This window comes from Periophthalmus magnuspinnatus, chromosome 13 (genome assembly GCF_009829125.3).
Source record: "Periophthalmus magnuspinnatus isolate fPerMag1 chromosome 13, fPerMag1.2.pri, whole genome shotgun sequence".
In the NCBI taxonomy this organism is placed as follows: Eukaryota; Metazoa; Chordata; class Actinopteri; order Gobiiformes; family Gobiidae; genus Periophthalmus; species Periophthalmus magnuspinnatus.
In genome coordinates, this window is record NC_047138.1 from 13,537,344 (window position 1) to 13,561,620 (window position 24,277).

Sequence of the window (24,277 nt, forward strand, 5' to 3'; positions counted from 1 at the left end):
TTAATATGATGAAGTGGTTCCATATTTAAACTGTTCTATAATATTGTACTTTGTTATAAGGGAAAACAGCAGTGATCTCTAAGAAGTTTGTTCTGCACATTCGGGTGATACTATGGCGATTATCTTTGTTGCCAATCCTCACGATTATTTAAAATGTCCCATGGATGATTATTAGCCTTATCTACTCTTTTTATCCCATTAACTAGTAGTGGGCAGCTATAAAGTTGCAGGTTTGATCCCAGCTTCGACCAATGCAGTGTCACTGTGCAAATCATATCATCCCCCGTGTTTTGAATTTACTTTTTTTTTGCAGTAAAAATGACTGCAGGACTGTATAAAGATCCCCGTGCAGTATCTTATTATAGAAAACCTCTACAGAAAGTTTAGTTGCAAAGGAATGAGCCCAAAGTCCTTCCCAGCAGCTATGGACTTATATGGCTGCATCGCTGACAGGCAGTCCTCCTTAGTACACTACAGTAACAATTCATTTGTGAAATATATAATGGATTAGGATTAGCACTGCACAATTTTGGAAGAAAAAAAAAATCTAATTGTCATTTTAGTATAGTCAGTATTGTGATTGTGATGAGGTTTGCAACTTATGTTTAAGAAGCAGGATTCTGTTGAGAGTGCATGTTGTAAACTATTCCATGAGCATTAAAGAACACTTATTGTGCTTGTGTCTGCTCTATAGTTATAATCTATGACACCCATGTTATAATTTGCACATTTTAAATTGCAATATTCATCTAAATTGACTTAATAAAAGAAACAAGTTCGCTGACTTCCATGTAAAAAAACACTGGTGGCCAATGGGAGCTGATGCCACTGTAAACGTCATCATAACAAAGAGTTGGCACATCCGATGGATAGCTGCACATCACGCTAACGTAGGCAGCTAGCATTTTTCATTTCTGTCAAAATGACTATGCAATGCTGCTGAATCCTGCACATATCCCCAATAAAGAAAATAAGTAAGTAAACATGTACGAAGTAAGTATGTCACAGTGGGTGTATGAATCAATCAAAATACCACTTCAGGTGAGTTGAGGGGAAACAACTGTTACAAGGTTAAAAGCTCTGAAAAGTCAATTTTGTAGAATAGGTCTACTTTAATGTTTGAGAGAAGACTGAAATATAAATTGATACAAGAATCCACTGCATTTCAGATAATGTTTGTAGCTCTAAACTATACATTTTCTATAAAAAAAAACAGGACATTTTGTTCTATGTAGGAGAATTCTATTATTAAATAAATGCAGCCTTTTTGATTTGGTAAATGCATCAACACAAATTGTGATTTTGATTACACTGCTATATATCATGCAGACCTAACCAGCAACGAAAACAACTTAACTCTGGTAAAATATGTTTCACGCTTCAAGTATTTAAACGATAACAAGAAACATGCAGCCAAAAATGTTAGAAGGGATAAGAAATGGTGGACAAAAAAAAATCACGCCGACTTTTATATGATGCTTTGTGCTAATACACCCTCTAAAGAGCTGCTCTGACCACATTTACACAGCAGCATGTATTTGTTCAAAACAAACAGCCTGCAACCAGAGACATAAAAAAAAGTTTACTTTGTTTTTTTTTTCAATCCTGGATGACGGAAGATTAAGCATTGTACCCTCCACCACTCTAAGCTATTTTCTCTCCTTGCTCTCCTCTCATCATCCCTTCATCCTCCCCCTCATCCCCCCTCATCTTCCCCTCATCTTCCCCTCATCCTCCTCTCATCCTCCCCTCATCTTCCCCTCAACCCTCCCTATATCCTCCCCTCATCCTTTCCCCCTCCTCCTCTCATCTCCTGGGCTGTCCTTAGCAGTCCAAACGCAGACTGTCACAGAATTGCCATCAAAATGTCAGATAGTACAACGCCGTTCCCGAGAGACCTACAGGCTCCCGAGGTCCTATCACGCTCCGACAAATGCAGCACAACTTAGAAGTACACAAGGTGCCTGCTGGCAAAACGCAAGCCTCATCAAAAATATACACTTGGCATCAGTGAAAAATGAAGCATGCTTTGTTTTCTACAGACATCTGAAAGTACAATGATAAGAAGCTCACACAAGCTAGCTTAAAAGAGCAGGTTTTGTCTGGGGTGCTGTGCATGTTCATCTGTTCCAATAGCTTTATGCATATGACTGTCTTCTTAATGATTCCAAGGCAGTAGTTGAAACTGTCAGCGATTTACCTAACGTTGAATTTATGGCAAGTGGAGTTACATTTGTTTTTATACTATAATTGGGGCATGCTGTTATCCCGCCTGTGTGTGTGTGAGCTGCAGCCTCACACTGGAATGGATACACACTGCAGACAACAAAGTCTGAAACTTTTATTAAGACAACTGGCCTCATGTTTTATGTTACTTCTAAGGGTGCATTCACATTCACCACATCTAACCTGTGACTAAATCCAGCACAAAACCTAGACAGGATTAACCCAAGAACAGACCAGAACCAAACCAGGTCTACAGAAGGAGTAAACTTGGACCAAAGGACAAGTGTGAAAGCACCCTAAAAGCATACAACTGTGATCTGGAGAGAAATGTGTCACATTTTCCCGCAGTCATTTGGTTTATTAAATCTAAAAACTCAGTTTATCATCTGTTTGTGCTTATAACTCTGTGAAGAAGGAGGATTGACCTAAAATAAAGACCGGCTAAAAGCTTATGGGATGTAGAACATCTGCTTGTATCCCAAACTGTCTCATGAGTCTTTGATTTCACGCATATGCTGTTAATGATGAGGCACATTCGGTTGCATGTAGGCCTATGCCTTGCGTGCTGCAAACAGAGGGCAGCATCTGGTGCCTCTCCCATCTCTGTGTGCCCTGAGCATATACCTGTACTACCTATGCAACAGGCCTGTCTGCAGTGAGCAGCTACAGTGCCAAACCAGAAACCATTTCCAAATTTTGAGCTAGTCTTTGTCTGGACTACCTTCGCTGGAGGACTTGCCTATTGTGCATGTTTTGGGTTGATAAGAAAAAACGGAATTCCCAGAGGAAACCCACCAAGCATGGGGAGAAACAAGCTAACTCTATACAAAAACACGCCAGGACTCGGAACCTTCTTGCAGTGAGGTGAGAGTGCTAAAAGGATGATCGAGTATTTCAATATCTTAGAGACAAAGAAACATTCTGAGTTCCTTTGATAACAGGCTCTGATACACAGTACACAGGTCTTGTCTTTCTATACAACCTCTTAATCCCTCCAGGCTACATTTCACCAGCGTTCTTCATAATTCACTTTAAGCACATCAGGGCTGCACAGATGCCACAGTCTAGCACCATCTTTTCCATCTCCAGGCCCACAAGGCACTGTGAGGACGTGACCCGAGACACTGCATTTTAACCTGTCAGATCCCATTATTTCTGCCTAAAAATCCCACCCTCGCCCTCCCTCACGCGCCCGTCTGCTGCTGGGATCGTGCAGTTGTACAGAGGTGCATTTCTCATCATGTACAGCAGTATTATGGGGTATAGGAAGCTCACTCACTATGGTGCATTCACTGTCCTCCTCCGTCAGCCCCAATCTGCACAGCGTCTTGTCATTCTTCAGCCAGAAATCAGGGGAGTCCAGGACGCTGTTCCCACAAAGGACCTGTAACACACAGAGGATCATGGGGCACTGAGATCACAAAATGGAGGTCAGTCTTCAAGTGTGGACAAATGTGCTCAAGTATTCTGCACTGTATGGCAACGTAACGATATTACGAAGATATTAAATTACCAATATTGGTTCTAAAATAGTAAGTAGGATGAAAACCCAGATGAAACTAGAATTTAAAGATACACTATGTAACTTTCCTTCAAGACAATTGACAAAACACTAACATCTACAACGAGAAAAGTTACATAGTGCACCTTAAACCAGATTTGAACTGGAACAACAAAAAGTCTCAATAAAACAAAGACTAAGACTAAGACTATCAGTGTTTCATACTTACAGAGACAATGGTGAACTTAAAATGGAAAAGTTCCCTGCCCAAAATAAGTACAGATAAAGAAGAAGAGAAAGAAAGGCTGAGGAGGCAAATAGTTTTGTTGCTGCGGTGAAGACAGGACATGGGGGGGTTGTAGAATATAGTTTAGACATGACTGTGACGCTCTGCCTGGGTAACAGAAAGATGACGGAAGCTAGCAACAGGCAGTTCTTCTTGATGTAAGCTTTATTTCTATTTGCTTGCATCTATTTTTATTTTTTCTGACCATGAAAACTCAGATGCCTCCCAATCCGGCTAAAATGTTCACATGCAATAACTCACGACTCCCCTCTGTCACCTTGTTAGTTTGAGCTGTGGTCAGGATCAATTGACCCCCCGTAGAAACTCTCTGTGGGACGAGGGGTCTCCAGGCTCGGCGTCAATACTATGTGACTATGCAGACAGCTCACAGGGGATATATGAGGGCTGCTCTGTTCCCCCGAAGGGCACTACAACACTCCTACATCTGCTGAGTGGCTCTTTTGGGTCGGGACAGACAAGTGCTCCTGTCACGGTGATGGACGTGCATGTGCCAGAAGAGAACAGTTAGACCAGCCAACCATTTTCGAAATAGAGCCAAAAGGAATGTTTAGTCAAATGTATTAATGGCGTTTTGCAATCTCCAAAAAGGTTGCAAAGCGCTCATGGCACTTTACAGCATGTAGGAGTGGGATTTGAATTGCAAGCCTTTAGGACAGAGGGCAAATTCTCTGCCGACTAAGCTCCTGATGTTCCTGATGATAAAGATTATGAACAAAATGGCTGTTTTCTGTCTCTTTCATTGTCTTCTGTATATGTCAATGGGTTTTAAAGGCTATGATCCTTAAAGGTGCTCTAGCCTACCTAATTTTCCCAGTAACTGCTAACAACAACTAGCATGCTAACAGTGCACCAGCATTACTTTATGGTTTGCAGTTTATAAAAACTCTTGACAATTATATGCAAACAGCACAAATGGTTTCATTTTGACCCCAAAGTGGCCTTTATAATATTTCTGTACTGAGGCGAAACTAATTTGATTTTATTACAGTGAAAAACTTGGTACAGACCCGTTAAAAAAACACATGTCTAAATGTACACTGAAAATGTGCTTTTAGGGCTAGGCTCGACTATCACTGGATACTTTATTACAACAATACACAAAGAGGATATAATGTGCTAACAATCAGAAGTGGGCAGAGTTGCCAAAAAAAAAGAATGAAGTGGTGGTCCAAGAAATTACTCATGAGATTAAAAAGTATTTAGGAAATTACGACTCAAGTAAGAGCAGGCGATTAACACTAACATCTGGTCATTTAAAATTAATGTGACTGAAGGAGAAAACGTTTAATAATGCATGAAATCTGTATTCTTAATAAAATATAGTAAGTTCCAATTTTTTAAATCTTTTATTGTTGGCTGTCAAACTTTATATCATTTATTTATGAAAACAACAAGTAAAAGCAAAACTAAATAATAATTGTAGAGTGTTTGTTCACTAATCCGAATGTTGACGTTTCGAATCCCACTCTCAACATAAACATCATTCTTTGAGAGGTCAGGCCCACTGACCCACAGGTTGGCGGTGTGACTCCAGCTTCCACCGATGAATGCAGTCGTTGTGTCCAAGGGCAAGACATTTAACCCACCTCACCCCCAGTGTCTGCGTACACTGGCATATGAGTGTGTGTGTGAATGGGTTAGTGGTTCTTTGATGTAAAGAGCATTGAGTGCCTTGAAGGTGGAAAAGCGTTAAATAAAAACGTGACCATTTACATATATTTTAACTTCAGTACCACGTATATCAAATATCACTTATGCAATGTAATGTTAAGATCCCTCCCTGTCTCTATGTATTTATAGCCTTATCATGGCGCTCACAGTTGCACCCCGAGGACCTGTCCATCTGTTTGGGTTTGGGATCAGACAAAGATCTGCAGCATTGCTCTATCTCTCTCGGTTCTATATTATCAAAGTCTACAGGCGACAGGTCAATCCATCGTCAGGTCCAAATATGAACCGTACCTCCTCACATCACCGCTGGACACTAGACATTCTGAGGACATCAAAGACCGAAGGCTAATTAACTTTCATTCTTCCTGTTCCTGCAGATAAACAAGGGAATTCTGTCTCACCTTTTTGCTCCACTGCTCTGTACTATTTCCACTATGTCACAGGGACATGGGGAATCTAAAGAGCCTGCCTGGGGGGTGCATGCTATTACACAAGCCATGGGTGTCCGGAGCGCTGGAGCAAGAGGAAATTCTACGTTGGAGGTGCAAACAAAGTGGAAATGATGGATACGAGGTGGGAGGTAACAGGAAATAGAGTGACGAGCCCAACCAGATGCGACCAAGAAACTGCTGGTGGTGTTCTCATCATACTAAGGGATATACTCGATACTAATACCAATTCCGATACCACAATGATAATAAAAAGCTCTTACCATGTGGCCTTATATCTGTGTAATCCCTCAGTTGTCCAAGTCGGTTCCATAGTGGTCCGTGGGCGTATACTAGTCTGTGTCTTATACTTGTTCTGATACAGCTCAAGATCATTCTAAAGCTATTCAGGAAAGGTTCATTTCTGTCCTGTGAATGTGATTTTTTTTTTTAGTAATGATACCTGCTCAAATGAGTATCTAGTCTATCATATTTTTGATACTTTTGACAGCCCTAACTGCTAGTAGCACATTGTTAGTTTATGTAATGTGACAAAAGAAGGTAAGATTTACATTGTGTTCTTTGTAAACTACAATACTCAATATCTAAAACAGCTTGATAGTAAAAAAACAAACAAAAAACAGTCCAATTCCTATTCAAAACTGCAAAAACCCTGACCTTTTCACATTGGTGTCTCTCTGTAGCAAGCAGCAGATTTTAATTTCCTATCTTTAAACCCCACACATATGACCCGGAATTTGTTAGAATAATTGCAAGTAAGAGCACAGAAGTGGGCGGGGACAGGGGGTTGGTGAAATTTTATGAGCACTGAGGGTTACCGGATTACTCAAACGTGCATGTATCAATCGAACGTTTACGTTGAGAGAACACAGTTAGAACTAAGTAATTTGAGATAATACGCCCCTTTGGATGCCCTAAATGGACGTACTATCTGTCTTATACATTCTCAGTTTATATGGTATGGAATCATTTCGATATTGTACAGAATTAACTGAAATCATATCAAAACATCTATGCACAAGACTACAGCAAAAATCTTCCAATTCCCCTTTGCGATTCCTAATGTTATCAGGCAGCAATCTGTTTATCTTTAAGCAAAACTGAAGACGCTGCGCAGATGCTCTGGGGATGTGGGAGGCTGTGTGCGTAAACTGCTTACAGCCTTTTCATTGGGTTCATTCTTGGCTGCTGCTATGAAAAGATTTGCATCAAACCGTAATATATTTTGTGTTATTTATACTCGGATATAAAACTTTGAACCCTCTTTATGACACCGATCCGAGCTGAGTATAACATAATGCTTATCTTGATTTCTTTGCCTGGAATGTTCCACACTTCCACACTGACATTAGACGTATTTATTTCCATGGAGACAAGCAGAAGGCGCCACCAGGGCAAGCTACTAGTCAGATCTATGGCGAGGCAACTCCACAAAGTAAGAATGCATGTTTTTCAAGACATTTTTGAGCAATAAAAACACATTAAAGGGCCTATATAACGGTATTTTCTGGTCAGTTCATGACATCACAAGGTGGAACAGAGCATTTTGAGCTTTGGCGATATACCCGGACCAGTAATAAAGGGTTACTGGAACACGTTTTTGAGGAGGTAACTACATTATAACGTGGCTTAAAGCTCACAAGAGTCAATTTTGTGTTATATACTAGGACCTTTAAGAAGAAAATTTAAATGAGTCCAATGTCCCACCATCAAAAGGTTACACAATGAACCTTTAAGTTTTATGTAGTTCATTTGCAGACTGTTTCATTATTAGAATCAGAAACAGAAGACTTTTATTGCCATTGTCAGTGAACACAACTCACAAACTAGGAACTTTCTTCGGTGATAAAGTGCAACATAAAACACGGAATAAGTACAAATAAGGGCATGCATGAAGTAAAAAAAAAAAAATTATGATTACCTTTTTGCAGGCGCTGACAGACGACGCCATGGTGCTGTCCACGCTGACCCCCTCCACCTCCACACACTCGGAGCCTTCAAACATGGCCGACGACTGGAAGTTACTGCGTGGAACAAGGGCACAAGGGCAGAGAGTTACAGCAGCGTCGCCAGACCCGCTTCTTGTCAAGTCCTCAACACCTTGCTCGATGAAAAAATATAAAAATGAAAGACAAGAGAGGAGCGGTGTGCGGTACTTATCTCCACAAACACAGGGACAGGCTAAAGGCGGGTATGTTTGGGTTGTGGCAGAGGTCCAAAAAGTTTAGCAGACGCCTATTGTCAGCTCAGAATAGATTTACACACTGGGATGAGAATAATGGGGTGTGTATGTGTTCCCTGGTCGAAGCAAAGGGGGTCATCCAAATAGTACGTCGAGGGGTAACGCAAAGTAGGTCAACCAAAATTTCAGTAAATTTTAAATATACAAAAGTTTTAAAAATATTTGTGAAACACTTTATAATACCGACACATGAATTTACCTTAATAGAACATGAAGAAAGACTGAACTACTAAATGAAAGGATTAGAACTTAGGGTTAGGCGTTTTTATTTATAATTTTATTTATATAGCACATTTAAAACAACTTCAGCTGACCAAAGTGCTTCACACAAAGTCACTAAAAAACAAATATACAGATATACACGATACATAGCCAAAGTATACATAAAACACCAAGATATCCTGTTTAGCTTGTATTAAATGCCAGGGTGGAGGTGGGTTTTCAATGTAGTTTACTTAGGTATAGTTATTACATAGTGTTACCAAGTTTTTATCCAACAAAAGTCACAGTTTTTGTAATAATCCATTAAACATCTTGTTCTGTTTGCATTATCAAACCAAAGTAATCTGGACCATGTCAAAGTTTATTTACTAGCTATCTGCGTTCCCATATCTGAAGTACTTTGAATAAATAATTTGTTTTGTGTTATCATATCCTGTTGATTTCTTCACAGTTACAGAATTTTTTACATGTGCATTGGCATTCTGTGTGACGATCATCCAATCAGAAAGCAAAAAGAGCTCCTCACTTTGGGTTGCCAGGTTGGATCTCTTACATAAGCGTATAAGTAAATTACAAATAGACCTATCATGATAATACATTTTGAAGCACGGTATATTTCTACGGAGAAATGTAACGATAATATTGAAACAACTTTACTTATTCAACCCTCTACTGCTCAAATCTTATTGTAATGCAACCAAAATAACAAAAATCACCCCATTATTGCAAAGAAAATGTAGACAAATGTGCACACGACAAATATTGAGGCCAAAATTATAATGTTTCATGGTGTTGAAGACTATATCATGATAAATTGGTGTTTTGGAGAGGCAACCAGCACATCAGCAATGTGAATGAGACAGAACTGTGAGTGTAGGACACATCAGAAGATTTCTCATCATTATTTTGCATAGCGTCTCCTCTACTCTTGACATTTCCAGTTCTGTATATAGTCCACTGCTCAAGCAATCTGTCAACAGCTCTCTGGCCTCCTGCCTGCTTTGAAGACACAGTTTGATTGCTTCTTTAAATAAACAAGACAGCGGGTACATTACAAGTGGACTCCAGCGCTGGTCGTGATTACGGATATATGACGAGTGTGCTTTATTGGTTCAAAATAAACTTTCTAACCTAAAGAATTGCAGTCACGGTTCAGTCAGATATTAATATATAAAATATGGAAATTACATGCAATATTCTATAAGGTACATATTGGAGAAGGTTTCAAAGGTCAGTCTTTCAGTTTTTTTGTGTGTGTGTGTGTGTGTGTGTTTTTTTTTTTCATTAAGACATCTCCACTACCATCCAGAAGCCATTTTCAATCTGAAGGGTTGCCAGATTTTTCAGCAAAACAAGTGACTCAAGCCCTATAGAAAGAAGCCCAAACAGAAGCAACTAGTTAAACATTGTATGTCACAGTCACAGACGGTATAAACAAATAAACTTAGTGAATGTGACGTCACCCACAGAGTTCAGCTAGCGGTTATAAGGGGGAATTTGGAGCCGACTTCCATATTTGGTGTATCCTAGCAACCAAAGATCTGGAGCGAAGCTAGTGAAGGTAACGCCCCTTCTCACCCGCACCTCTGGTTTAGCATGGGGCGGGTGCTTAGCTTGAAGAAAGAAGACACCTGATTTGCCTGTTATTAATGTTCATATTTTAAGTTATGGACACAAAAGAGAAATAAAAACAACAAAAACATGTAGAACTGGTTAATACGGACATTTTAAGACGAAAATGACGAGTCTGACATCAGCAGGTACAGAGAAAGGGGTGACAGTTTTTTAATATGTTAAGTGAATTGAAGCTAGAGTAGGTGGAGCCAGAAGCGTGCTTATAATCACTTCCTATTTGGAACGGGACGGCGAGCAGATTAGCTATGTGCCTTTATATATACAGTCTCTGGTCACAGCTGAATGAACATATCAATCAATAATGACTTGAATAACAAAGGTTTTATATTTCAGTCATTGCCGTATATTGTATATAGGCATTACTGAGTGTATTATGAAACAGGAACCTGGAAGGACCTGGAAAGAGGATAAATATCACCTATTTTATAATGTGAAAGTACCACTCGGGAGCAAGCCCAAAAAAGACCTCAGAATTTGCAAGTGGCTTTCCATAAAAAGAAGACCAAAGTCGCTATAAAGAAGCAGACTTAGCAATTCTGGGTACTGGCACAAGGAGCCAGAACATATACAGCTTTTTGTTTTTTTTCTTATTGAGACATTTCCACTAACATCCGGAGGTCATTTTCAATCTGAAGGTACAGACAGGGTTGCCAGATTTTTAGAAAGCAGCAACCGAGACTTTGGAAAAAAGCCCAAATAGAAGCAACCAGTTAACCATTGTGTGTCACGGCTGAACGAACGCAAACAAGATATGAAATATGTTTATTTGCATATTTAACATAAATAATGACTTGAATAGCATTTTTTTTTCTTTATATATTCCAGCCATTGCCATAGATTGTAGATTGTATATAGTCATTACTGAGTCTATTATGAAACATAACTGGAAAGAGGATAAATATCACCTATTTTATAGCGTGAAAGTACCACTCGAAAGCAAGCCTCCCCCCAAAAATTTGAATTTGTAAGCGACTTTCCAAAAAAAAAGAAGGAGACCAAAGTTGCTATAAAGAAGCAGACTTGGCAACTCTGAGTCCTGGCACGAAGAGTCAGAATTTATACAGCTCTGAACTACATTTTTAACCTGAAACTGGTCTAAATTGGTTTACCTGCTAGCCTAGTTTTGATTCATACCTTCTTTGCCAGTGCCAGCCTCTCACTCAGAGGACCACTGCTGGATGAATGAGGTATTACAGCATCTAGATATATTTCTCCCATCAACCTAAAACATGCAGGGTGTAGGGTCATCCATATGTCGCGCATATAGCTAGGTTCTCCTGGTTACATGAATCTGAAATTAAGTCCACAGGCGCTGCACCGCAGTCACCCAAACGCCCACTGCTTGACCGATGCCACCGGTTGAAGGATAGGTCAAATATAAAGGACACATTTTTTTTAGAAGGACATTCAAGTCTATGTGCCTCTCATCCAAACACAGCTTTTTGGATTTCTAACACCACAGAAAATATTCATGGGTTTCAGAACGATGAATAGTTAGGACCGTTACCATAGCAATTAACAACAAAGCAAAACTATATTTATTATATGTTTTGAATAGTCAACCATCCTTAAAATAGCATCATATGTAAGAAATCTGAAACCCACAATAGCCTCAGTTATTAACCATATGAGTTTTTAGAGCTTTCATGATTTAGTGGCTTGTTTTATGTAATATTTTGGTCCGTAGCAAATCAAAGCAACAGTAAAATGGAAAATTGTGCATATGCAAGAAGCACTTAGGCCTACTGCAAATGACTTTCACTATAAAAGTCTGTTAAGCCATAAGAACCGTAAATCAACCCATCTAAAGAGCGTCATTACCCTGCGCTCGGCCAGATAAGCCAAGTGGTAGCTTATCTAGAATGGCATTAATGAGGATCAATTCGCAAAATAAAGAGGCCGGGAGATGGATTTTTAAATAGCCGCAGCTGGTTTACATTTCCTTCCTATTTCAAAGCAAATTAAGAGCGTTTGGTTTTGTGCCAGCCAACGGGGATCACAAGCAAATCTGTCTGACAGCAGCAAATGAATAAACCAGATGTAAATAAGTATGTCACGTCACAGGGAACGAGTCAGATTGCCTTTGAGGAAGAAGATGAACTCATAATCTTTTAAATAGGTTTCCTTATAGCTGCCAGGCGCACATCAAAACGCGCACAAGCACATAGTTTTGCGGTGAATTCAGACAATCGGAGGTGGACCGGGCTGGCACAGAAGAAACTAGGCGCATTTGGCTTAGAGTGGCTTTTTGTGGCGACCTTTCCGTCACGACGCGCAGTGGATTGACAGCTGTGCGTAATAGGCTTCTCCTCCAGCGCTCCCGGGTATCAGGCGGGAGTCTGACTGATGCGAGGACGCAATTAACCCGTGAAATGTCCCGCCTTTCAAAGCCAGGCGAAGATGTCCAAAGAGCAGAGGATCAGGAGCCTTCTTTTGCAACACCGGAGAACTTTTTGCTGCAGTTTCGAAGGACGGTCACTAAGGCACATGTTAAGTATTTTGCTCCTTAGAGTAAAATCATATTCAAATAGCCTGACATCAGTGCGCGCGCAGGGTTGAGTAGTTACAATAGATTATAATTGGTGTTGCGGGATGCGCCTGGAACCAGGACAAAACAAGAAAAACAGCATAAACGTGACACAGCCTGTATGCGGATTTTGCTGTACTATAATTTAACGTGTTTAATTAGCACCGTATCACCTCAACAATGCGGCTGTTTAATTAAAGCACATTAAACTCATTCAAATTCACAAATTATAATAAGATTAAAAAACCCTTTTATGTAAATGTTTCATGAGTGAATGTTCTCTCACCTCGGCTTTTTCAGAAGCCCTTTGATCCCAGCCATTCTGTTCATAAATCCACAGTACAGTCCTCTGTCCCGAGTGGACGCGCGCGGTGGACCTGATAAACTACAGCGCAGCGTCTGGATGCGTAAATGTCCCGAGGAGCCAGCGCGGTCCAGATGCGCATTCCCACACTCTCCACAACACGAGACCCTCTCCTCAACACGAGAGCTCTGTGTGTGTGACCGCAGCCTCGCGTGGATCTGACAGAGTGAGCCGCACAGCACACACGGGGCAGGAATATGGGCAGCGTGCGCACATGTTGACGCACACGCGTACGTAGCACTGTGTGTACAAACAGAGGCACACCATATGAGGGGCGCATGCCTCTTGAGCCGCTTGCAGTGTGTGCACTTTGAGACGAGGTTTATAGAGAGGACAGAGAAAACACGCATTATGACAAAAGTCGGATTCAAACCATTAAACCAGAAACCCAGAGTGCACTCCTGCCCCACAACACTGGTTTCGCAGACGGGGTCCATTGCTCTTCTGAAAAAACAACCGTTGCCTCACATTTCATAGATTAACTTTTAACCATACAGGACAGTATACTGGAACTGGAACACCAGGCATGGGCCATACATGGAACACCAAACATGAGGCATAATGTGTTAATCCTCAAGGATCATTGTTAACAATCAAACTGTGCACATTGGTGTATCCTGTCACATGCAAAATGCACTCACTTGCACTACAGTGTTTGAAAAATCAACCATTTATTTAATGACTCATAATTATGACTTATGGGTCCAATACGGTATAATTATTTTCTCAAAATTAGGGCTTTGGCGCACTGAACATGTGACAGTAATTCTCTAGATGCTGGCAGCACACACTTGGCACTCTAAGGGGATAAAGTGTCTCTTATGAGCAAATCAAAGTCTTACAAACCTAAGGCGATTTGTCTGCGGTAACTGCTCACATATCATTTCATTACCAGGGATAATAGGATGCATATATTACCATACTGTTTACCACACTTATAAACTTTAAACTTAAACATCATAAACTGACACTCTTAATACTTAATACTCACATCCATGTGCAGTGATTTTCAGCATTCCTCTTAAGAAAAACAAGGTAAAAGAGATCCTAACATAAATTAATGTGTGGTCCTAAAATTGGTTCAGGATAGTTTGTAATAGTTTTTTTTTTTTTCCTTTCACACCAAATGCTTTTTCTGTGCATATATTGAACATAACACAAACATGAAGTACTAATTTATTTAATTTATTTTAATTTGTGAATTGATTGAACACACCTCAGTTACTTAAAGATCTTAAAATTGAACAAGGTTTTTAAGTTGACCGAGTTTAATCATTTTCCATGTTTAAGATAGTTGGAAATTGTGACGTCAATCTGGGCAACACTTAACACTTCTGCTATAATGAATTCCAGGAGCAGAACACAAAAACATACACGTATAGCCCATATTTTTCAGCTAAAGTTTTGTCTGTACATACAACACAATGTAAACATTTTTAGTATGTTATTTTGTATAATCTAAGCCATATATTATACAAAATAGACTTTTTTGAGCTTTTAACCATGCTGAGGGAACATTGTCCCCACATCAAAAACATGAGTTGGATTTTACTTCATTTACGCTTGTTTAATAAATCTTGTGCTGTAAGTCTGCTTGCTCTGAACTGTCACAACACACATGGTTTGAAGTTTCCCAGGATTGTTGTATCACAGGTTGAAACCCTGTGCAGTTTTTCAGTCCATAAATCATTGTCAGACATGTTAAAAGCATTTCTGCAGTCTGATCGCATTAATCAATATGCTGTGTTTATATTAATATGTACTTTAATTTGACATTTGTTTGCTAGTGCCATATGAACCATCTCGCGCTCTGAGGACTTCAGGGACCGGCCTCCTGCTGGTGCCCAGAGTCAGTACTAAACATGGGGAATCAGCGTTTCAGTTTAATGCAGCTAAAACCTGGAACAGTCTTCCTGAAGATGTAAACAAGCCTCTACTTTGACAATGTTTAAATCCAGGCTCAAAATGGTTCTGTTTAACTGTGTATACTGAAAGGTTTTTATTCTGCACTCTTTTCTTTTAATGTTAATTTTATGATGATTATTTATGATTATTTATGTTTTGATTTATTGTAATGTGATTTTGAATTACTTGTGTACGAATTGTGCTATACAAATAAACTTGCTTTGCCTATGTATGACATTTATTTTTCCCCTTTTATCCCTAACACAAGATTGCAGTATGGAGAGTGCCCAAGATGAAAAATAATGTGTGGTTTTACACATGGTCATTATTTTAGGAGAATTTTAAAACATGAGTTGCCAAAGTAAAGGTACTCAAGAGCATGTTTAAAGGCCAGTCACAATACACCCAATGCATAATATGAGTCCTTTAATGTGTTTCACCTTTTAAAATGAGAGAAAGATTTCACCTTTCCATGGTATTCTGTTCTGGAATACACAAAAGCCTCATTTCCACTGGTTTGCTTTGGAACGAATTGGCAAGTATCTCTACTGTTTAAAATGAACCCAGTTTGAGGGATCTGAAGCGGACCCTGGAGTGTACTAGCTGCAAGCGAGGTCTGGGGTTGGTACGGTATGGCTCCAGGCCATACCGTACCTACTAGACCTGCTCTGGGTTTAGTCCTTGTTTAGAGATGAGTCTATTGTGGCATTAGATCTGTTGTCAAGTTGTTTGCAGCTGTTGATTATCAACTACATTGACCATATGGCAGGGCACGACCCTCCTCGCGTGCCCGGTCCACTCAAGGCTGGAGCCGGGAGGAGATGAGTGCTGCTCCACGAGGAAAACATGGGCAAAAAAAAAAAAAAAAAAGAACAACTTCACCAAAAGAACTTGTTTTTTTTTCCAATTTCGGTTTTAAATAACGGATTGTTTCCCAAGTTTCTATTTTTGTTTTGAGGATTGGGAAACAGCCATTTTCTGATTTTGGATTTCCCATTTCAAAACTAAAATCAAATGGATGTGACGTACACGGGCCACAAAGGCACATAAGTCTCTCCATCATCTGAAAGCTGTCATCTTGAAGCCTAATAATATCCATGCTCTGCTGGCAGTAAAGGTGAATTTCCCACAATTCCACAGGTCATTGGGTAATCAAGAGAGGCTAAAACGAGCTGTGACCTATAGCTCGTCGTTCTCCCACTGCGCTACGCCGATAGACCAGAACACACATGCACAAGAAAGCAGTGGTCCTTACAGAAACCTACATTGTCTGAAACAGAAATCTAATGGTCAAAGCCGAAAAGAACATTGATGCCTAAAGAGAGCGCGTATTTTAGGCACATGGATTTTTACATGCTGCTACTCTGCCACCTTTGCCTTTGATCAGCTGTGCACAGTATTAGGCTCGATTTGCAGGGTGCAGAAACATTGATAACTGTGTAGAGTAGGCTGCAAAAACTGGTCAATTGGAAATTTTAAAAACTAGATATTGATTTTGAGTTGATGCTGCCGTGTTCAAGCCTTCTGACCTAAGGGAGTGTATCCTCTGGCTTGTGATACTGAGTGAACTGTCTTCCTCCCAAAACAGAAACAAAAACAACATGCCTACTTAGCAGTTATTAACATAAATTAAAGCAATGTTCACACTTGTCTTGGTTTGGTACAGGTTTGGGACTAGTTTGAATCCTAATGTAGGTTTGGTTTGGTCCATTTCTTGTACCGGTTTAGTCCTGGTTTAGTTCCAAGACTGGCAATTCCAGGGCTGAAATTATTCTAGTGAAGGTGTACAGAGTTTAAAAGCACAGTTTCCGTTTGAGAGATGAACTCAGCCTAAATATGCATTATCGGTGTGTTTAACATGTGTGGAAGAAACAAAACAAAACCTCAGATATGTCTTTGGAAACAACATTACAACATAGATCAGAAAATAGAGTAATATGGGCTCTTTATGGTTATGCAAGTATAAGCTCATCCTAAAGAGCTGGTAACTGTTAACCCTGCCCTCTCAGTCCCATCTCTCAATCTCATGTAGGACCATGACAAAGAAAAAGTGTCTAGAGAGTTGTTTCTACATGGTTCTTATCCAACAACATCTCTGACTGGATAAATTGTCTGTCCCTGTCAGTTGTTTTCTTATGGCTGTTTTCCTACAAAAAGCCTTAAAGAGGACCTATTGTGCTTGTGTCCACTATATAGTTGTAATCTATGACACCCGTGGACCACTATGTTATACTTTGGACATTTTTATAAAAGAAACAAGTCAAAGCCAGAAGACTGCAGTGCCCAGTGGGAGCTGATGTCACTGTTAACATCATCACATCAAAAAGTCAGCACCTCCGTTGGATAGCTGGACACTAGCGAGCAGTGGATTAAAAAAAAAAGTATACCAAAATGTCTACACAACGTTGCTGAGTTCTACACATATCACTGATTAAGAAAATTAAATTGAAAAATGAAGTAAGTGCAGAAATGAGCATGTACCGGGGACAGTGATCAGGGGGTGATTGGCAAAATGGCGTGTTGAAAATAAGCAATTAACGATTGCTCAAACATGCACGAATCACTTCAAACCACTATAACATGGTTCAAAAGCTGATTTTGCAGAATAGGTCTATTTTTTCTACAAATAGATAGTTAGATGAAAAAAATCAAGTACAACCCCTTTAAACATTAACTAATGATTATGTCATATTAAAGGTAGGCCTTATCATAAACATGTGATGAGGGAAAACAAAGAAAAGTAGGAACTAACCATTTTCTGTATCAGGCAGCTAATGCAAAGGCAACCATGCTTATTCCTCTGTATTCCAATTTCCAAATAAATTATTTTCTCTTGAGCAGGTCTAAAGGCCCTATTTAAGCCCCTATATTGGAAGCAACAGGGAGCATTTCACAGGTATCAGTGCATTCTGGGTTTGTCTATTATTCTGTGTTTGATGTATTTTGCTAAATGCACATAATTTGTAATAGGTACTCTAAGGAAATGAAAAGAAGGACCCAAGCCTCATCTCATGTTCCCTGCCTCATTCCCGTCTGGGGAGTGCAACTGTTTCAGATGCCTGGCCACTGACCGCCCGGTGATGGCTGAACCCTAGACGTCCATCCTATAGTTTCGTTTTTCTTTGCCGAGAAAGAGGGTCTAAGGACAGTTATCCATTTGCTTGTTCTGTGTTGATAATTTGCTGGTCTGTTATTGACCAATGCCTGTTTCATGATTGATTTTCTGACTCTCTGTTAGTTAAATCAATTATCATGTTCAGCTCTAAGTGGTAACTGCCTTTGTGATTTTGGTTCTTTACAAAAATAAACTGAATTTTATTGAGTCTCCTTTGTGGCAGCACAACCATCAGCCTCTTCAGCCTCTCTGTCTCCTTCTCTTCAGCAACCACCAGTTTCTATTATTATTTACAAAACATGTAAAAGGAGTTCATACCATTTACTTTAATGATACTGTCTGTTTCTGAACTGCCAGCGTCTATGCACCAATGTTTAACCATTGTATCAGAGATTGTATATATAAATGGACATACCTAACCTGCTATGGACACGCTTTCAGCTCCATCAACTCTGGCTCCAATTCACTTTACATTAGAAAACTGTCACCCCTCTGCCCGTAACCGCCGCTGTCAAATCAAGAGATGAACATTAATAAGAGACAAATCATCTGCCTCCTTTCACTAAGGTCGCTCCCGCTAGTGTTACCAACAGGTTTGATTGACAGCGTTGCTAAGTGCCCGTCCCCTGCCAAACCAGCGGGAAGGGCGTTATCTTCAACAGCTTCGATTGGCTCATTGGTTGCTATGATACTCATGGTCGGAATTCCAAATATGGAACTCAGCTCCAAATTCGCCCCTACAACTTCAAGCCTCGATGAGCTCACTTTGTTCACTTCTTTAAACAGTCTTTGCATTGAATACAAGATTCCATGCTAATCATCTACTCATTTCAGTCTCCCCTGGTTGATATAATTGCAGCACAGTTCGAACATATTTAATTACTATCGCTAGGAAACAACCAGCCAAGTCCAGCCCCTATTATTCCAGATGAGGGATTCGTGAGGGTTTTAGATACCTCACATTTCTGGTCTCCACTAGTTTATAATTACAACCTCACCATCAGGTCATCGTGTACTCTTCAGTTTCAGTATATAGTCTGACACCTCACAGACAAATTTCTCAGTAATATTAGGTAGTTTTTTATTGAAGCAAAGAAGAAAAGCAAGAAACCATTTGAAACTGTCACTTAGCAACAGCGGTATTTATAACAATGACCACATAAGTGAAAATAATACAACAACAGCAACAACTACAGCCACCATTTTAGAAAAGATAAGAAATGTGTTAAAAGTAATACATTTACTCACTACAATAATCTACTGTTATAGTAGCCAGAGGTGGGTAGTACTCAGTGACATTTAATTGAGTAACTTTTTAAAGAAATTGTACTTTTCAAAGTACTTTTCTAGCAGCATACCTTTACTACTATTTGAGTATTTATTTATTTATTTATTTATTTTATTGAAATAACAGTACTCTTACTTTTTCTTTTTTACTTTTTCCCACTGTGAGAAACTCATCCTTAGGATAGGATTTATTTTGCCTAATTTTTGTGTCTATCCTATGAAAACACCAGATTTTGAGCATTATTTAGTGTTTTAGTCTTATAAATCAAATTTCACATCTAGACTTACTCTTTAAGTTGCTCTTACTTGAGCAGTAATGTTGTTTTTTTTTTTACTTTACATGGATAGAACACTTGTACCAACATAGTTAGTTTTGTCCGTTCTTTGCACACTATTATCCACACAGTTTAAATTCGCCATAGTGGCTTTTCAAAGGAGTCCACATCCTCTCTCTGGAGTAAACAACACATTGGGTTTACATCATCAAAATAAGCCTGAGTCACTAGACCAAAAGCAGTACACATCGTAAGGTGAAACCTCCCAGCTGGTATTAGTTTTTTCAGTAGTTTGATACACTTCCCTATGGAAAATTGACATTTTCAAAACAGCTCACACAGAATCCCAAACAGGGTTATGGTTTTCCTTAACAAAATATGAGCTCAGCAAAAGTCTGCATTCAAACCATCTCAAAAAGGAAAGTTTTACCACCAAAAGTCTCAGATGTGTTTTTATGTGCCCTTTCATTCATTTGACAGTGCAGCTCAGTTGTGCTCTCCACAGAGACTCACTGGTCTGACACTGGGCCTCATACGTTACACATTTGGGACTGGAAAAGCTGTGTTTTTTGTTGATATATGCAAACAATTTAAATAAAAATATATAATTGAAATAAAAGCACATATTTACTTTTATTTTTGCTTATCGAGCAGGTCAGACGTGGAACACACTGCTGCTCATATACGAGGTACTCAACACTTATTTTATTGAGGGGTTGTTGGTTTAACTTTAACTTCTAACTTCAAATTGTGTGTATAGTGAGTGTGTTTTTTATATAAGTCGGTTCCTTTCTTAGCTCAGGTTATTCAATTAGGCCCTGGTTTGTTCTACTTTGATTTTGTTCTTTTGGCACAACTAGCACCTCTTCCCACTATTTCATTTTTACATAAAATTGAATGAAAAATGAATGTTTTGAGGAATAAAATAGCCAAAGATCCGTTTTGACTCCTTGTCTCATTATAGTTGTTTTATATTAGTTATGTCTGTTATTAAATAAGGGACATGACAGGAAATATCATTCAGTCTAATTTTTCCCACAAATGTTTCCTGTTTTAGGAATACCAAAATTATTTCTATTAGCTAAATGCCACAATAATGAGAGAACACTATATTTAGATAATTTTTCATTAATTTCTTCAAAGTAAAAATTTTACATAGATTTCATTAGCGCTTGGTACCATTTCCCTTAAACTGACTTGGGTAAAACGTTTTGAAATATCCTTCCACAAGCTCCTCACAATAGTTAGCAGGAATTTATGGCCGATTCCTCCTGACAGAACTGGTGTATCCAAGTTTATAGGCCGCCTTGCTCGGACATGCCTTTTTAGGTCTGCTCAAAAAGGATCAATAGGATTGAAATCAGGGCTTTGTGATGGCCACTCCAAAACATTGACTTTGTTATCCTTAAGCCACTTTGTAACTAGTTTGGCAGTATGCTTTGGGTCATTGTCCATTTGGAAGATGCATTTGCGCCCAAGCTTTAATTTCCTGGCTGATGTCCTGAAATGTTACTTCAGTATTTCCACATCATGTTCTTTCCTCATGATGCCATCTATTTTGTGAAATGTACCAGTCCCTCCTGAAGCAAAACAACTCCACAACATGATGCTGCCATAGCATATTTCACAGTTTGGATGGTGTTCTCAGGCTTGCAAGCTTCCCCCTTTTTCCTCCAAATGTAACAATGCTCATTATGGTCAAACAGTTCACTTTTAGTTTAATCAGACCACAGGACATGTCTCCAAAAATTAAGGTCCATGTCCCTGTGTACATTTGCAAACTGTAATCCGGCTTTTTTAAATGTTTCTTTTGGCGTAATGGCTTCTTCCTGGCAGAGTGCCCTTTCAACCCATGTTGGTATAGTACTCGTTTTACTGTGGATAATGACACACTCTTACCAGCTTTTGGTCTTTTGCTTTTGTTCTTGGGTTGATATGAACATTTTGGACCAAAGCACGTTCATCTTTGGGACACAGAGCTTGTCTCCTTCCTGAGCGGTATGATAGCTGCACATCCCCATGGTGTTTATACTTATATTTATTTGAACAGAATGTGACACCTTCAGCCCTCACAAAATTGCAATTCTCTTCCTGATATCTTGGCTGATTTCGTTTGACTTTTTCATGATGTTATACAAAGAAGCAGTGTGTTTCATATGTGCCTTCAAATACATCCACAGGTGTGTCTCTAATTAACTCAAATGTTGTCAATAAACATATCAGAAGCTTCCAAAGACATGACATCATCATGCAGGTTTTCCCAAACTGTTTAAAGTCATAGTAATCTCAACATATATAAACTCCTGACTTTGGAAGAAAGAAATAAAAAATAGTTTAAGAAAACCCTTCTCTCGTTAGTCTGGCATTTAGCTTTTTTTTAAAATTTATTTGTAATCCTAATTGACCTAAAACAGAAAAAGTTCAGTCTGATTTCATGTCAGACAATGAAAAAAGTGCCTTTTTATATATAAGAGTAGCAAAGTTTGTTGTTTATTGTGTGGAAATGTACAAAATGCCTCCATATAGCAAATGCACTTTAAATCCAAAGTAAAAACAAAACAAACAATAAAACTGCGAGCCATACATTTCTGTCAGTTGAACACTACCATTAGCACATCTTTGAAACACATAATTCTGTCCAATGACAAGCTCTGAGTGTGTCCAGGTATAGCCCGGCAGGGAAGGGCATCATTTACTCTGTCAGCCAGTTCTCAGAAGCTATTACAGCTAATGGCCTTGTTAATCAGCGTAATCACAGCCCACTCTCACCTCACTCGCTCTACATTTATGTTGGTTTAACCTTTCCATCCATCTCACACTCCCCACAATGGAAACAAAGTATTACCATGCCACTGTGTTATTATGATCCCATGAAAAGGTTAACGCTGTGCTGTAAAATGCACTTCCTCATTCTATTGATGTCTGAATAATGTATGAAATGTTTGGGTGACTTTTAGTTGCAATGAGAGCTGTTTCATCGTGTGGAATCGGATGTTCACTTTTACCATTGTGAGTCTATGTAGTCATAGTAACAAAACTCAGGCAGTATTGAGTGTAGTGATGGAAAACATATATGGGATTTAAGAGCTGAAGGCTAAGTAGTGATGGTAAGATATCAAAATTACTGATGGTACTTTTGACTCTTTTATGGGATCCGAATCTTCTTGGATCCATTCATATAAAAGCGACGTTCAAAAGACTGTCTCTTTTTAAATTTATTTATATGACAAGCGAATGTGAGAAGTAATTTTAACAACAAACTAATCACAGAGAAAGGCTAAGGTTCAAACTAAGAGTGGGACTGAGTTTACCTTTTGGAAATATGAATAAGCTAAATATAACGTTGCACTACAATAATAATGCTAATAATAAAACTTTATGATGTTATGATGACAAATTTGCTCTCACTCGTGTCACCTGGTCTACTTCTGTGTTGATTCTCGTTGGTTCAGCATTAATCCGTGTAAAAGAGCAGAAAAACTAGAAAGAAAAAGACTTGACTCTTTTCAAAATTGAGATCCGGTTCCAGCTGTTCACTTTAAGGAACTGTGCTTTGTTTTTGTTTTGTTTTGTTAGATCAGATCAATGTGGTGAGTGGTATCATTAGTACTCGTATTGGATCAATAACACGATACTTGCCATGGAGAAACTAGTGTACCCAACAACCAGCAGAGGCCAGTCAGAGAAGAACCACAGGTGAAAAACTTGGGACAATGAAGAAGTCTAGAACAACTCAGGGGGCAACAGAGGATTTGTGAAGTGCAGCAAGCTGGTGTGGAAATCGCAGAGAACGCCCCTGAAGTGAGGATGGTGTCTCGTGCGGAGGTCCACCACAGAAGGATGGAGCTGCTTGGGGCCTCCAGGACATTGGAGTCATGGTGTGTTATGGTGGATGACTGCAGTGTGCGCAATGTCTATAGCTGCCAGGAGCTGCTGTCTGAAGCTGTAGATTGGTTTATGCTCAACTGTAGCTGTGTGCAGTTGGCTCAATGAGATATGGTGTTTGGAGAGTGGTTTTGTTCTTCAGGAAAGGTTCAGGAAACCCTTTGTGGGTGAGGTTTGCCAGCTCAGAGTTCAACAGGCCTGGTGATGGCCTGCTGGAGAGGAACCGTTTGAAACTGGACAGTTTGAAGAAGATGTTTTTGCTAAAAGAGGAGCTTTGGACACTTTGAAGTAGTCTGTCTCATTGGGGAAGAGTGTTAAATTTAGTAGTTTTGTGTTGCCTAGATTTAAGATTTAAGATTTCCTGTCCCGTGACTCAGATGAGTAATGGTTTTATGAGGGAGGGTGTGTGTGTGTGACAAAGTGGGCCTTTGTCTCGTTAATCTCCCCTTAATTTTCTTTATATTCACACATTTGTTCATTTCCTATAAGTTTTCAATATTCAACTATACAACTAGACATAACTATCCAGGGTTTGTTTTGTTTAGTCTTGTAGTTTTGCAAATATGTATTTTTTTGCTTGACTTATCACGGTAAATCGAAATAAATTGACCACATCGAGCCAGCTTCCCCACAATCACCCATTGTTATTTGTAAGTTTAGAGGTTT

General features: G+C 39.3%; 1 protein-coding gene across 1 annotated transcript in view; it reads right to left on the reverse strand.

The window, feature by feature from the left end:
- The window catches only part of sphkap (SPHK1 interactor, AKAP domain containing), a 47,173-nt gene extending 33,882 nt beyond the window's left edge, over window positions 1-13,291 (reverse strand). Inside the window, exons 1-3 of the mRNA XM_033977570.2 lie at window positions 13,067-13,291; window positions 8,076-8,178; window positions 3,506-3,610 (exon numbers count right to left, since the gene is read on the reverse strand). Of these exons, the coding sequence (XP_033833461.1) occupies window positions 3,506-3,610; window positions 8,076-8,178; window positions 13,067-13,110 (252 nt within the window). The 5' untranslated portion in view covers window positions 13,111-13,291. The remainder of the gene's footprint in view (window positions 1-3,505; window positions 3,611-8,075; window positions 8,179-13,066) is intronic.
- Between the last annotated feature and the right edge of the window lie 10,986 nt (window positions 13,292-24,277).